The 15,877-nt window shown below is 43.1% G+C and overlaps 2 protein-coding genes across 2 annotated transcripts; one reads left to right on the top strand and one right to left on the bottom strand.

The window, feature by feature from the left end:
- The first annotated feature begins 6,342 nt into the window (after positions 1-6,342).
- Positions 6,343-10,056, top strand: LOC4330842 (triacylglycerol lipase OBL1). The gene is made up of 5 exons (XM_015771311.3): positions 6,343-7,022; positions 7,639-7,832; positions 7,927-7,960; positions 8,299-8,927; positions 9,549-10,056. Exons 1-5 carry the CDS (start codon positions 6,683-6,685, stop codon positions 9,798-9,800), a joined length of 1,449 nt encoding a protein of 482 aa, XP_015626797.1. The 5' UTR covers positions 6,343-6,682; the 3' UTR covers positions 9,801-10,056.
- Positions 9,982-15,226, bottom strand: LOC4330841 (THO complex subunit 5A). The gene is made up of 8 exons (XM_015771310.3): positions 14,934-15,226; positions 14,549-14,839; positions 13,573-13,909; positions 12,788-13,122; positions 12,056-12,303; positions 11,185-11,770; positions 10,983-11,096; positions 9,982-10,901 (listed from the first exon to the last, which is right to left on the bottom strand). Exons 1-8 carry the CDS (start codon positions 15,174-15,176, stop codon positions 10,647-10,649), a joined length of 2,409 nt encoding a protein of 802 aa, XP_015626796.1. The 5' UTR covers positions 15,177-15,226; the 3' UTR covers positions 9,982-10,646.
- Positions 15,227-15,877: the final 651 nt, after the last annotated feature.

Below are 15,877 nucleotides of genomic sequence, written 5' to 3'. Positions count from 1 at the left end.
CCGCCTTCTCTCCCTGCATGATTCCCTTCTTTCTCTCTCTCCAGTCTCTCTTATGCATATAACTAGTTTTATGTTTTTCTTTCAAATTATTTATTCGATCTATAATATGATATAGTCACTGTAACTATATTTTTATAACAAAATATGACATGACTATATTCTGATGATAAAAATATACATGTTTCAACTGTTTAGATATGAGGTTTCACTTTCACATGAAAGAAGTTAATGTTTCAATTGTAAATCAACCATGTTTAGATATGAGGTTTCACTTTCACATGAAAGAAGTTAATGTTTCAATTGTAAATCAACCATGTTGCGCATTTTAAGTTTTTGGATTACAATGGATCCGTGCTTAATGTTGCATAATAGTTATTGAGATGTTTCACTAGTTTGTTTGCAAATGTTGCACGTAATGTTCTTAGAGTGTTTCAGCGACACTAGTTCATTTGCACATATTGCATGTAGTGTTCTTTGAATGTTTCAGCATGCATTTCGTTATGTTTCAGCATTTACAATTCCATGTCGCATGTATGATATGTTTTAATTAGGAGTATAATCATAAATTTTTAATCTAAAATATAATCACTTGAGATTCTGTTCCAGAGATTCAGTTGCAATAAATATAATAGTGTAATTAGATTTTAAATTGGATAAGTAATTTAAGAGAGAAATGGTTTAGTTGAAAAGTTACTTGGAGAGAGCATGGAGGAAGAGAGCTATAGCACTATAGATTTTTTTTAATTGAAAATATAAGCATGCAGAGGCAAAGGAAACATGCATGCGACAAGACAGGCATCAAGCATCCATTGGAGAAGAGGAGGGCGTCCGATTTTGTCGGAGAAAATTTGGGCGCCCGATCCATAGTTTCTTCAAATATTGTCGTAGAAAATCAAGAGCTTTTAATTATCTATGTGATTTCAATATGTCAACGCATTATATTATAGTCTTGCCAAAAAAAGAATCATCTAAATTAGAGCCAAATGTGTCTCGATTCTGTTTTTGAAGCTAATGATCAAGTAAATCGATTGTCTGGTAGTCTTCTGATTGGCAAATTTACAGTTTTTTAGCTTGCCTCGGACGTTAGTGTACCAGTTTGCCCAATTTTCAAATTCTTACATTAAAATGCGTCTACCTACTAAATTCTTGTATCTTGTACAAGTACAATCTGGCAATAATTTCAATCCCTTCCTCCCTTGCCACTGGTGAGGTCGAAGGGGCGCCATGGCAGGTCCTAGGATGATGAGGCAACCGTAGATCTATAGGGGACGCAACTCCTGAGGGACCCTGACAAATGGGGTCCAGCATCATGAGTCCACATGGCCTAACTCAATGCTTTCTAAGAGCAGGTACAATAGCAGACTATTTACCAGCTATAAACATATTTTTAATAAGATAAAATATGAGAGAGAAGAGCAGCGGGCTACAGATCTGTAGCCAGCTGCAGCACGGACTTCAAGACGCAATGTGTGTATGACAGGTGAGACCATATATTAATAATATAGTAAGCAACTATTGTATGAATTGGCTATTAGATCGGCTATAGATGAATTGGAGCTAGTAGTGGGCTATACTATTAAACTTGAGTTGGGATCCTCTCCTGTAATGCATGTGCAGTAAGTGCCATTGACATGTGGGCCCGGAATAGGTGGGACCCATATGTCAGTGACACGTACTGCAGGTGCAGTATAACAGTGGATTTGCATTGCTCTAAGATGGAGTCAGGGATCTGACGAGTTGATGACTCCGACGGCAGCCATCGGAGACGGAAGGGACGGAAGGAGAGCTGGAGGCTGGAGATAGTGTAGTAGGCTTCTTTTCTCAGTAGGTCTTTGAGGCCCAACAACTAATGGCCTCTGATTTCGTTACCGCTGGGCCGTTTCCTTGAGCACCGGAGGCCCACATCGAGTTGTTATGGACCTTTTCAGGCCCATAGTCTTCGCGTTTTGGATCGAGGAAAGGCCCGTATCAGAACGTTCAGCCATTTCGGCCCACCCCAATATGGGTCGCAACCACTGGTAGGCGGTAGCGATCCAAATCTGGCAATCCCTGGCCCCATGGACATCAGATTCCACGGCGGCAGGCGGCAGAATGGACATTCCAATATGCCATCGTCTTCGTCTCTCGTAGTCTCGTGAAGAAAAGATCACGTTTATAATTGTACATACATGTTACTATTTACTTACTGTGTTAACTCCGAATTGGATCGACATGTCATACCAAAGTTAGGTTCTTGACGCAGACGGTTTCAGTGACCAAACTGGACAAGCAGAGGTGTCCTGGTTATCTGATACGTACAGGCCAGATTAGCATTGACTTGGCATACTCTGGAGCAGGCAAAATTCACAGAATCGCTTTTACTGACCAGATTACACCATCATTAACATAATAAAGATGCTTGTACAGTCAGGGGCGAAGCTATAGCAAGTTATTGGGGTCAGTAGACCCCGATGATTTCTTCTGAGTCCCTTATACTCCTTTTTATTTTACAGCTATGACCCCGGTCAAAGAAAACACTAGACCCTGGTGATTGTTTCGTTAAAGCTCAACTGGTGGCAAGGAACGATACCATTATCAGCTAGCAAATAGAAAATTAGTTAGCAATTGTGATTATATATCAGTCTACATAGATATACATATACATTTTAGACTGGCGCTCATAAAGTGGCCCTTATTTAGGATTAATTGCTCCAGTAGCCAACTAATCCTATTATTATTTCTTGATTATCATCACAATTTGGTTGAACCTAGTCTCTCAAGTCTGAATTTGAGGAAATTAGAGTTTTGAAATATAAACGTCTGATTTTTCAAGTTCAGTTACATGATCATGATGCATGAGCCTGGGGGAATTGTTGACGAAAAAATCGAACACACCGGCCTGGGAGATCTGCTTAGCTCCTGTGCAGGTCCAAAAATTAATGAGGTGCGGGCGTGCCAGTCAGTTTGATCCTACAACTGACAAGATATGTAAATGGTAGATCAAAACAGCCGATCGGCTGACAAGCCTATGGAGTAGTTCCAGCCGATAGCCGATAATAGCCGATGCCGATACCAGCCGATAGCGATAGGGTTTAAGCAATCGGCTATATGTCCAATGTAGATAATGATATAAAGGCAAACGGCTGATGATGATGTAATAAAATAACAATACAATCCAATATAAACCAATCGGCTAGCAATGATATGATAAATAAGCATCGATCCGAAAGTTAAAGCATACATCGGCTGGAGGTCCGATGTCATAAAATCCACAAGATTATATTTAAAAATTAAATCTTATTGCGATCGGCTAAATCCAATATGTATGCAGTCCTTGTAAGCCGATGCAACGTCCAGATAACTCATCGGCTGAAACCCCGATGAAACCCTTATTGGCAATCAAGAAGCAGACTAGAAATTATGGTTCTAAGCACGACTTAGTAGATCAAACTTAACTGATGTAGCACTAAGTATGAAAAGAAACACAATATCTAGACAATTAAGCCGTTGACTGATTTTCAGGGTGGTAGATGCCTAGGCTAATCTAATCTAGTAAGGCGATTTAACCGATACTGGCAGAAACCCTAAAGCGAGAGATAGCCGATAGAACTAAATTGAGATGCTAGGACTAGATTAACATAGACATATGATAAATAGCCAAGCAAATATATTATCTAAACCAGAGTAATCCAAGAGGTCGAATGTCCTGATGCAGCCTTGAACGACGCCGACGTAGATGAGACAATTGCCTGGGCCAACGGAACATTGGACTTACCCCTTCGCCGGAGATCGAACACCGATGCAGCCCTGCGTCAGGTGCCAAGTCCCGCCGGACGATAAAATAAAGTAGAAAAGGTAAAAGGTGGCGATGCGCCGAATTGTATTGATCGTGAGGATATATTACATAGACCCCGGGTGTACATATTTATACCCATGGGTTGATACAAGTCCTTGTCAGACAAGAAAGAAACTAACCTAAAGATAAAAGGAAAATATAAAGTCCTTATCGGACACTAAACACACTTTCCTAAAGATAAAAGGAAACTAACAAACTATTCCTAATTAATAGATAAACTGTCATGCCGCATCCTCTTTAAACTCGGTCACTTAGGAATAAGCTTCCTTTAGTAGATTGATTTCCTTAACCGAATATAGCAGGAATCCGACTATTGGCGACTTGATAACTCCCATCGACTGATTCCGAGATGCTACAGCCGATAATGATTCTAAGCCGATGACGTCTTTGCCAATTACCAAATTTCACTATTAACAGGAATATAACAAAGGTGATTTTCACCATATAAGAGGTTGTTATATTCTTTTCCCAAATAGTGTAACCTAGTACAATAATGATGTGGTTGTAATTGAGGCCCTGTTTAGTTCCCACACAAAAAATTTACGCCATATCACATCGAACGTTTAACACCTGCATGAAGTATTAAATATAGGCTAAAAAATTAGCTAATTGCACATATTGCGACTAATTTGTAAGACGAATCTTTTAAGCCTAATTGCTCCATGATTTGATAATGTCGTGCTACGGTAGACACTTTCTAATGACAGATTAATTAGGCTTAATAAATTCGTCTCGCTGTTTACTGACGGATTATATAATTAGTTTTTTTTATTAGTGCCCGATCACCCCATGTGATACCCTATATAATATCCGATGTGACACGCTAAAACTTTACACCCCTAGATCTAAACACCCCCTGATATGTAAAAGGTAACTACTACTACAACAATAGACTTAAAATTATTAGAAGCTATAGCCAATTGTTAGGATCGTTAATTAATAGTGACCCCGGTGACCATCTATCCTGGCTTCGCCCTGATTTTACTATGACTAATGGCCAGATCACTGAAGAATTGAGATTTTTCCTGAGCTGCTTCTTTGCATATTTGCTAGTAGAAGTTGTTACTAAGGCGTATTCTTCTTGTAAGCGACGCTTTACGTCGTTATCTTGTAAGCGACGTCCAGGAAGACCAAAGACTCGATGCTACTACATTGCCGGTCTATTTTTGGAGACGTGGTTATCTACTTATTTTCCATTTACTAATGATGTCTAGTGCTTTTTCAGTGGAGAGTAAGATCCAAAATGGTTCATCCATTTCGTCTGAATTTGCGAGATATACACACAAAGTGACATACACCTGTTTCTGTTTGGACCATAATTTCCATGTGGATCCACATCCACTGTATCAAACAGCACACACGTAGTTGAAGTGAGTGTAGCACGAGTGCACAACTGGTTAGGTTTCTTGTGGTGAAACCAACCCACCTTGATACAAGTTTTAAACTTAACACAGTACTCATTTATGACTAATTATTTTTTTAGTGAGATATTCATGGTGACTTCGTCGATTTTAAGATATATCGGCATAATCTTCTAAACGTGCTCATAGGGGTAGGGTGTGCGTGTGTGTTTAGGCGGGATGAGTCTGCGTATTATGAACGCTTACAATTGTACCGTGTTTCTAAAAAATACTGCACACGTGTAGCAATTTAACTATGAACAAAAACATCACACCATTTTTTTAAGTAAAAACAGTAGGAAATTAAGGACAAATTCTTAGGAGTATCACGCGGTGTTTTCCACCAAATTTGTTTGCTTGAGGAGCCCGGCGGGGATCGAATCGAACGCCAAGACCAAGAAGAAATGGAAATGGAAGAGAAGTAGCTAGCCAGCCATTGATGCCTCGTTAGTTGGGAGATCACTCCAATGCTTCGTGAGCCTCACGTAACAGCCGGTGATGCATATTGCATAGCTAGTTTCTGACCGAGATGGTGGGGGGTGAAGGAACGCATCAAGCAATAATCGAGCTGCAGCAACTGGGGTGGCTTGTTACGGATATGGTGATAGCTTCCAAGGATGAAATTGCCATGTCACTCTCTTAATTGCTTCTATTGAATCATTCTTTCAGGACTCGTTTTCCAGCCAAATGATACCCCATCTCGATCGATAATACCTATGTCTACTGCTGACGAAATGTACACAAACTTTTTTTGCCGCCAGCTGAACAATGCCTATACTAGTACTAGTAGCAAGGTTATGACAAAGGAATCGCATTGTTAATTGTCAGATAAATCTGTAGTTAATGATGAACTGTTGGCTAGGTCGCTATCGTTGCACGCATGACAGGCGCACTAGCTAGAGATCAGTACATCTACGCTTCTCCGTGAGAACTGTGACTGGCCAATCCCCTTTATGCTGAGAAATATTGCAAGAAAGAAACTTAAGATGCACGTCGCATACCATGCACGCACAGCAAAAACCACCAAATAAACTGTTACGAAATTGTGAAATGCCTCAGGATTTCAAATATCGCATCTTACAAATGTACGCAAAAACAAGAGTCTGACTTGGCTGAAAAAGATATTGTGTGTGTGTGTACTCGCGTGGACATGAACACGGTTTTATATATCATCGTTGATCGGACTGATCACTTTGAACTGGTTAATTAAACTCATCCAAGCTTTGCACTAATCTCATACGCTAATTGGCAGAGTTGACACGGCTAGGTCAGCTGCTAATTGCGCTTATATGCCTCTACCTAATTGCATTGCATGACCACTTCTATATAAACATCGCTGTGCTTCGACGTACGGGAAGAGCAACGAGCTGTGTCGACGCTAGCTAAGCCAACACCAACGAAGATTCGAAGCTCGCGGTTTTCTTGGCTTTGGTCGTAAGCATCAAAAATGGCCGGAGCTGGAGAATACGGCGGCGGCGGCGGCGGCGGCGGCGGCTTCGGCGGCGACTTCATGGTGCTGCGGCCGGACAAGGGCGGCATCGGCGACCTGTTCCACCTGCTGTGGTCGTGCAAGGTGGCGGAGAACGCCGCCGTGGACTGCCCCATCGGCACGGAGATCGCCGAGCGTCGGCGGCGGTGGGCGCTGTTCGTGTCGCTGGTGGCGCAGATGCTGCTGCTGTGGACGAAGAAGCCGATGGCGCTGCTCGGCGGCGGGACGGAGTACTGGATGAACCTCCTCAACGAGAATGGCGGCAGCGTCTTCATGCTCATCACCAACGCTCTGCAAGGTACAGATTTTAACTCTGTACAGGTTAACTAGCTACCTAGCTAGCTTGGCTTGCATGTTCTTCTGCAGTTAAACTTGCAAGAAAAACTTGCTCCTCGTACAAATACAGCTGTCAGTTACATTTATCACGGCCTCGTAGATTTGCATTTATGATTATTTCGCTTTCACGTTCGTGCGTGCTCCGATCTTGAGTTTGCTCTGCATCACAGACAAGAACATTTCCTCGTATTACAACGTAGCAGTATACAGCTAGCAGCTAACTTCCATCCTGATTTCTACTCCTAGCTAGTGTTCAATGTTACAAAGCAAGGGAGACTCGATATTTAAGGCTGTTTTTCAGTTTTTTCTAAGCAAATTTATCATATTCCGTGTTTCTGGGCTGCTTAATTGATTGCGCTTCTCTAATTAGATATGCAAAAAAATAAGCGCTAGTTTTTTGTTTTTTTTTGTCGTTTTTGCCCTATCATTTTCTATTTCAACAGTTGAAGATTTCTCGTAGACTAGCTACTTAAAATATGTTCTTCATTGCATCCTCTGTTCATCGAGGTATAATGAAGTAATGATATAAGCGAAGAAGAAAAAAAAAGATGATAATTGCTATCTCTGCACTTCTGCAGGAAAGGTGAAAATGCCAGACAAATCATCCATCAATTACCGATCATGCATTGGATTGCTTGACACAAGAATCGATCTTGACGAGAAGATCAAACCAGAGGATAGAAACTACCACGCTGCCCTGTCGATCATGGCTGCAAAACTAGCCTACGAGAACGAACTCGTCGTCAGAACTGTTGTTCAGAACCACTGGCAGGTCAGTGAAAATTCGTTCAAACTCTGCATAGTCCCAAATCTTGAAATCGCCGTCACATTTTTAACCTCTCCTCACGAGTCTGTTTCTTCTGCAGATGAATTTCGTGGGCTTCTACAACTGCTGGAATGGTAAAAATACAACTTTTTGGAAAACATTATAATGTCGTTTGATTTTTTTTCTAGTCAAACTTTTTTTAGGTATGACCAAATTTATAGAAAATACAGTATTATTTTCAACACAAAACAAACATATTATCAAAATATATTCAATGTTCAATTTAATGAAACTAATTTAATAGTTTAGATGTTGCGAAATTTTTCTATAAATTTAGTCAAACTTAACAAAATTTAATTAGAAAAAGAGTCAAACAACTTTACGAAACGGAGGGAGTAGTAAATTCGTGCACATTGTGAGTTGCATATGCCATTTTCACCAACTCGCTTAATTTGTTCCATTTTTTGTGCAGAATTCCAGGAGGACTACACGACCCAGGCGTTCATGGTGTCGGACAAGGCGGAGGACGCGAGCCTCGCCGTGGTGGCGTTCTGCGGCACGAAGCCGTTCGACACGGAGCAGTGGTGCGCCGACGTGGACTTCTCGTGGTACGAGATCCCCGGCGTCGGCAAGGTCCACGGCGGCTTCATGAAGGCGCTGGGCCTGCAGAGGAACGGCGGCTGGCCGGAGCAACCCACCGGCGCCGGAGACGACGGCGGCAGCGACAAGAAGCCGTTCGCCTACTACGTCATCCGCGAGCGGCTCAGGGCGTTCCTGGCGGAGAACCCGCGCGCCCGGTTCGTGGTCGCCGGGCACAGCCTCGGCGGCGCGCTCGCCATCCTCTTCCCGACCGTGCTGGCGCTGCACGGCGAGGAGGACATGCTGGCGAGGCTCCACGGCGTGTACACGTTCGGGCAGCCGCGCGTCGGCGACGAGGGGCTCTGCCGGTTCATGGACGGGCACCTGGCGACGCCGGTGAGCCGGTACTTCAGGTTCGTGTACTGCAACGACATCGTGCCCAGGGTGCCCTACGACGACACGGCCCTTCTGTTCAAGCACTTTGGGACGTGCCTCTACTTCGACAGCTTCTACAAAGGCCATGTCAGTGTCCAACTCTAGTCTTTCTACCTATAGTACTACGGATCTAATATGAGATGTGACACATTCTAGTATTATAAATCTAGATAGATATATGTTTAGATCTTATAAAAACCAACTTAGTATCAGATATAATACATCCTAATATAATATATTTGAATATGTGTCTGTTTAGATTTGTAGTATTAGAATATGTCGCATAGGTTGTTTTTTTATTAATTGAGCGAGTACGTTGTTAGTAGTGTAGGGCCGGCCTGTTGACAGATTGCATTAGATTGGGTTGTTTCTTGGCATCTAATCCAATCCCCTGAAAGAGCTTGGAAAGGGGTCCAGTGACCAATATACACACGGTCATGTTTTCAAGGCAAGCAAGCATGGCTTGCAAGCAAGAATTTGGTGTTAAGAACAATAGAAAGTGAGAAGCTTCTTTTCTCGTCATGGGCAGCATCCTTGCCTTGCTTGCTGAAAGCCTGGAACTGGAGCCCACTTTGGTGTGGGATGGAGAGAAGAGGATGATGCTGCAAACTGTGCCAATTGGCAGATGCAGCATGTGCTAGTTGTAGCCCACAACTGTGTTCCAACTGAACTTGGTGACTGACGAGGATTGGTGTTGTGGCGATGCAGGTGACGGAGGAGGAGCCGAACAAGAACTACTTCTCGCTGCTGACGGTGGTGCCCAAGTACGCGAACGCGGCGTGGGAGCTCGCCCGGAGCTTCGTCATCGGCTATGTCGACGGGCCGGAGTACGGTGAGGGTTGGCTGATGAGGATCGCCAGGGCCGCCGGGCTGCTGCTGCCGGGCCTGCCGCCGCACGCGCCGCAGGACTACGTGAACGCCACCAGGCTCGGCGCCGCCTCGCTCGAGCCGCTCCGATAGGTAGCTCGTCGGCGTCGGCGCCAACACATTTAGTAGTAAACTAGTAACAGGCTTGTGATTCATGATTCATGAAGTGGAATGCAACATCCACAGTGTAAATTCATGCCTTAAACACAATAATATGATTCATAAAGTGGAATGCAGCATTCATTTTCAGAATTCTTGAACAAGACAGTGTAGATTCGATGTAAATTCATGGCTTAAACACAATAATATGATGAAAATCGGTCCGGTTGGCATACAACAATGTTTCCAAGATAGCATGGCTAACATCAGTCAATCCATGGGTCAGGACTCAGGACGAGCAATGCATTACCTCACAGATGTCACCCAAGTGATGAAACATCAGATGACTCAAGTCACATACAAGTCTGATCACCCTTGGCACGCAAGCTATACTTGGTGCAAGCTGTTCTTTTGCTTAATGCTGAAGGCTTCCCAAAACGTGCTGGAAGAATACAGGATGCAACAAGAGTTTTAGAATGTTGTACGGTTACATATCTTCTGATGATGACCGTGAAAAAAGTGGATATCTTGCATTGGCTCTTACCCACCCCCACCCAAAAAAAAAAAAAATCCTCATACACAAGCCCGACAACACTCCATTGGCTACAGTCAGGGTAGTTAGATAATCTCATCAGTATCACAACAGCGAAGCATCTCTCCAGCAAACAAAAGAAAAGGAAAAAGCTCATCATCTATGTCAAGCCAGTAGGAATAACCATGAATCCATGTTAGGCAACTTTCTCCGTGGCGGGAAGGAATGAAAGACTGTCACTGTCAGCATCCAATTTCCTCAAAATGAGACGAGATGCTTGATTCAGTAGGGCCAGCATTATGCATACTCTATAAACAACTAGAAGAACAATCAGCGCTGCGCCAATAAATAGTCTGTCTGCGGTCTCTTCCCCTGACTGATCTGGTAAGCATGGTTCCACTAACTGGTTTACATAGACCCACATCAATCACTGAAGTAACCTTTCTTTTACCATGATCCTCATCAAAATGCATATCAAATAACATAGCCAGGCACAGAATTTGGTGAGTAAGTATGTAGTCCTCATATGACGAAGGTACAACCTGAAGGATGTGAAGATTCACCTGCATCATAAGTGTAGCCAGCATAAGCAGTGAAGCTTCACTGAGAAATACATTAAAGTGAGAGCAGTTAGCAGTACAAACCTCAGCTTCCATTGCTCTAAGATCATTGTGCCATTTTAAAGCTTCAGTCTTTCCCGAAAGCAATTGCAATGTGAAAAAAGGTGGCCTAACAGGATATTCCATGCTGATCGCAATCTGCAATGAAAAATCCACAGTGAGAAAGTATTGTGCATGGACATACTTTAAGGAAGGCTCACACCAAAAGAGTAACTGAAGAATTTACCTTGGCTTCCAGCATTACTTTTGGACCATTCTTCAGAGTTTTACTCAAGACCAGGGTAAACTCCCTGGAAGCATAGTCCTCCCAGGATTTGTCTGTAGCAAGGTTGACTTTTTCCACTTCTTGGTCAACAAATGTCTGTTCCTCTAACTCACTGTCACTATACATCAAGAGATCAAGATCGTCCTCATTTCTACCAAAACTGTGTGAGATGCTTAGTTTAGATGGTGTGGCGCTCTTTGATATCAGGGATAAGCCTCTAGAATGGTTTCGAACCTCCGGTGACACTTCAGAGTGTGATATTTTAGAAACACTTGGCGTGTTTTCAGCAGGAACCACGGCCAGAAGCTCCCCATCCTCCCTGGTACTCTCAGTTTCTTCCCAATGCGTCACAGATCTTCGCTCCATATCACTGTCAACACTTCCTGCAGCCCCAACAACCATCAAAGGAGAACGAGGTGCTGGCTCAGGAAATATCCCAGTAAATGACCAGCTATGCAGACTACACAATGGGGTACGTGATGCCCATGGTGCATTCTCGTGTTCAATTTGAGGCCACTTCAGCTTAGTTAAATAATCAAGCTGCCACCTGTAATCAAATAACTCAAAAACATATAAGAGGTCATAAGTAAAAGATACAAGATGCTACTAATCACAAAGGAAATGCATAGTACTCATAAGAAAAAGGAGACGAGATGTTCACAAACTTTGCTCATCAAATATTTTTCATCAACTAATAATGTAGCACGTCACAGAATGACATGTGCAATGAAGCAAAAACTCATCAGCCAAAGTACATTTCCTCCATCTATAAGGATCTACCATCCAAATTTTGTTACATCCCAAACTACAAGATTGTGAAGCAGTGACTCACGTAAGAGCCATCTGTGCAACCTTCCGTGAGCGGATTCTCTGCAAAATAGTCTGTGCACGATTCTGCTGACGGTATAAAGCAAGCCCAGATGACAAGTCCGCACTTCTCGATGCTCTGTTAGAATCATCACCAACAGATAGAGGCACTTCTGGCAAGAAATCTATACCAGCTAGATGTTGTGCCCACTTGTATGGCCTTGAATCCTTTTCACTGAAGTTCGGAACCTCCCCAGCATAAAGTTTAGCCATCTGCATAAAATTGATAAAACGACTCTCTTTAAGATAATATAACAGAGAACTAACCAAAAACATTTGGCTACCAACATGAGATAAAGCCATGATAGCTCACTGCTGCCTATGGCCACAAATATAAGGAAACCAAAATGACCTATCAACTAGAGATTGTCACAGAATGATTTGTATATATATTCCTTTAAAAAAACTCAAGTGGTGGTGGTGAATGGTGAATCTGCCTTAACCTACCACTATGATATCTCCTGACATGTGGGACCATCAAATAGTGATATGAACAAGTAGGTATACTGTGTTAGGTATCAAAACAATAATAAGAGAATTTTATACAAAGTATTTAAGGGGAAGATATCAAATTCCAACAGCAATATGAATTCTTGGATTAATATTTGAAATGGTAATGATATGATTTTTTTTCTTTTAATTCCATTAAAATGCAAGGGCATTCAGCTAGCAATAGTCAAAATCAGCTGATTCCAACCTGATGAGGCAACTCTAAACCAGTGTCATCTGGAAATAAGTTGCATAGGATATCATGGTCCAGCCCCTTTGAATCTTCAATTCCAACACAAACAACGTTCAACTTTGCCAAGTAGTCGAATCTCAGGACCATGAGCTTACGACGCTTTGCTCCAGACTCTTCAGTGTCGTATACATGGAGAATAACTTTAAGGGGATGAAGTTGATATGCCACTACTGAATTACTAGCTTCCTTCACAACACTTTTTCTTGACCTTGACCTTCTTCTTTGAGCATCTTCTTCATCATCAATTGCATCGTCATCCACTCTATTATCACCATTTGACAAAGTGCCAGCTATTGCAGATACAAAAGACACGCTTTATCAGAAATATTTCCTAGTCTACCACCTTTACAGATTATAACAAGTGGAAGAGAACCATTAGCAATCTGATTCTAACCATTATACAAGTATTGAAGCAAGCATGCATTATTTACATGCAGCTTCAATTTGTAATGAGGAACTAAAATATAACAGCTTCCATAAAAGACCGGGGCTTCTATACTGCTATATGAGAACGAACTGTTTATGCTAGACACAAGTATCTACTAGGAAATTGCATCTGGTCATTTAATATGTGGCTACGCTACATTGCTTTTCTAAAAGTAGTAAAAAGGATCCCTTACATATCATACGGTACATGAGAAGAGATAGAATAAATGTCATTAATTATTGCGAGTATTGCACTTCTGTAATAGGAAATCAAATAAACTATATTCCAATGAGATATGATTATATGAACCAACCATTTTCCTGCTTAGCTTGCTGTTGAGCAAACATCTGAGCATCCTTTGTGCTTCCAGTGATCTCCACTTCAATATTCTCTCCGAATGCTTCTTTCTGTCCTAAAAACTGCGTGTAAACTATATATAGAGGAGTTGGAAGCAGTTCAGCTGCATGATGCTGCTTTAGTTTCTTGGTATGTTGCATCCCCAGCTGCTGCTGCACTGGCAATGATGCTTTCTTCAGTGATTTCAAATGGGTTGGGAGGCTCGAAAGGAACTTTTTCTGATTTGCAATTGTGTCCAACAAACTGCTCTTCCGCTGCTCCAATTTCTCATGTAGCTTGCATAGCTCTTTCCGCTGTTTCAGATTTCAAACTTACTTTAGATATCAGAACAAATATTGGGACCCAAACAAATCAAGACCACACTAGCACAAAGGGAGTAAGGGACTTTTGTCCTAGCAAGCAAACACATATTCAAACAACTAGAGGTGATAAACAAATTAAGCAGATCAAATCATATCCAAAAACATACTACAAACCTTGATCACTAGTCACACAAAGAATTATCAGATTTAAGAAGAATTATGCAACTGACTAAAATCAATATACATAAAAAGAGTTTCCATAACAACAAAGCGTTCTACTTAAGAACAGTTTGATATATGAGCACTCTAAACTACAAAAATAACGGTGAATTTATAAAACATTTTCTATATATACATTTGAATTTTTGGAGAACCAATCCTGCAAGCCAAGCTAAATATTTACGTTAAATTTACTAGCAGGTCAACCCAGCTACGATGTGATTCTTTCTTTCGATTATTACCCTGATCCTTCAGAACAAACCCCCAATCTAAATGCTCATACAATCCTGTACACTCTCTATGATGCTTTAATCATTTAGACGAACAATGAACAAAGCACAAGAATTTATCCCATGACAAGTAAATCTCCTATTTGTGTAGGAACTGAATCAACTGATCACGGTACACAACCTGGACTAGCTCGAAATTGAGGCGCTTGAGCATGAGGTCGTGGGACGCGTCAGCAGCGAGCGTCTTATCGCGGATGTCCGCCGGCGCGGCGCGGTGGAACTCCTCCGTCGGCACGAGCTCTATGCCCGGGTACTTGGTCTGGAAGTCGAGGCACGCCCTAATGGCCTTCACGTAGTGGTTCTTCTCGTACAGAAGGTTGTGCAGCTGCAGCGTCGTGGAGTCCACGGGCGCCTTCGCCGCCTCCGTCTCCGCCTTCACCCTGTCCTCCTCCATCAGTATCTCCCTGTTCGCCTGCGCAAATCCAAACCCTCGAGTGAGCAAACAGCAGATCTAACGCGAGGGGTTCCCGGCGAAGAGGCGTTGCGGATTCGGGAGCGGCACGGACCTGGCGAAGCGTGATGAGGAGGAGGGACATCTGGGCGACGAGCTCCCGGAGCTCGGTTCTGGGGGCGTCGTCCTTCTTGATGGCGAGGATCCGGGCGGCGACCTCCTCCACGGAGGCGCGGGTCTCCGCGAGGAGGTCGTGGGGGGACTTGCCCTTCGAGGTGGATACAGTGCTGGTGGTGGTGGTTGGTCGCGCCGGCGCCTCGACATCCATGGCTTCGGCCGCTGCTGGCTCCGCCGCCATCGGTCCGGCCGGCGCTGGGAGAGACGATGCCCGAAGCGGCGAGAGGTGGTGGGAAGTGAGGTGAAACGATTCGTGGCTGACCTAGAGTTGTCGTGCGGGCTAACGGTTCAGCGTTTCGGGCCCAATTTGTAGAGAGAGAAAGAGAGAATTACCGGTTAGGCCCAGAAGGGAGAACCGCTCGGCCCATCTAACCTTTAGACACTTAAAGGAGGCCCATGTGGCAGATTTTATTTGGAGGAAATAAGTCCACTTTGATTACCTTAAAACTAGTGAACCAGTCTTCAAAATCGTAATATCGGATATCTCGATCCCTCAACTACTAAAACCGGTACAATTTAAATCATCGGAGGTTTGCTGACGTAATGCCTACGTGATGGTGTTGATTTAGTTTTTGTCTCACGTGACGCTTATGTGATATTAGAATAAAAAAATATATTGTCTCCATCTTTTTTTATTTGACGTTTGAGACAGCTTTGGAAAATTTAAGGAGTGCATGAGATTACCCTTTTCCCCTTCGTTCTTTCTCCCCCAATCCCACTGTTGTGTTTCTTGCACGCCACTCGCCGGTGGCGGACCAGCGCTCCACCCTCCACTAGCTGTGGCATTTCTTGCATGCCGTGCCAGGGTCGAACCAGTGCTCCACCCCGTCATTCCATGAGCCCGTCTACATCCCGACGACTACGCATCTAACCGATCGGTAG

The sequence above is a fragment of the Oryza sativa genome, chromosome 2 (assembly GCF_034140825.1).
Source record: "Oryza sativa Japonica Group chromosome 2, ASM3414082v1".
Classification (NCBI taxonomy): domain Eukaryota; kingdom Viridiplantae; phylum Streptophyta; class Magnoliopsida; order Poales; family Poaceae; genus Oryza; species Oryza sativa.
Note: the sequence above shows the minus strand (reverse complement) of the source record. Positions and strands in the feature narration are given on the sequence as shown.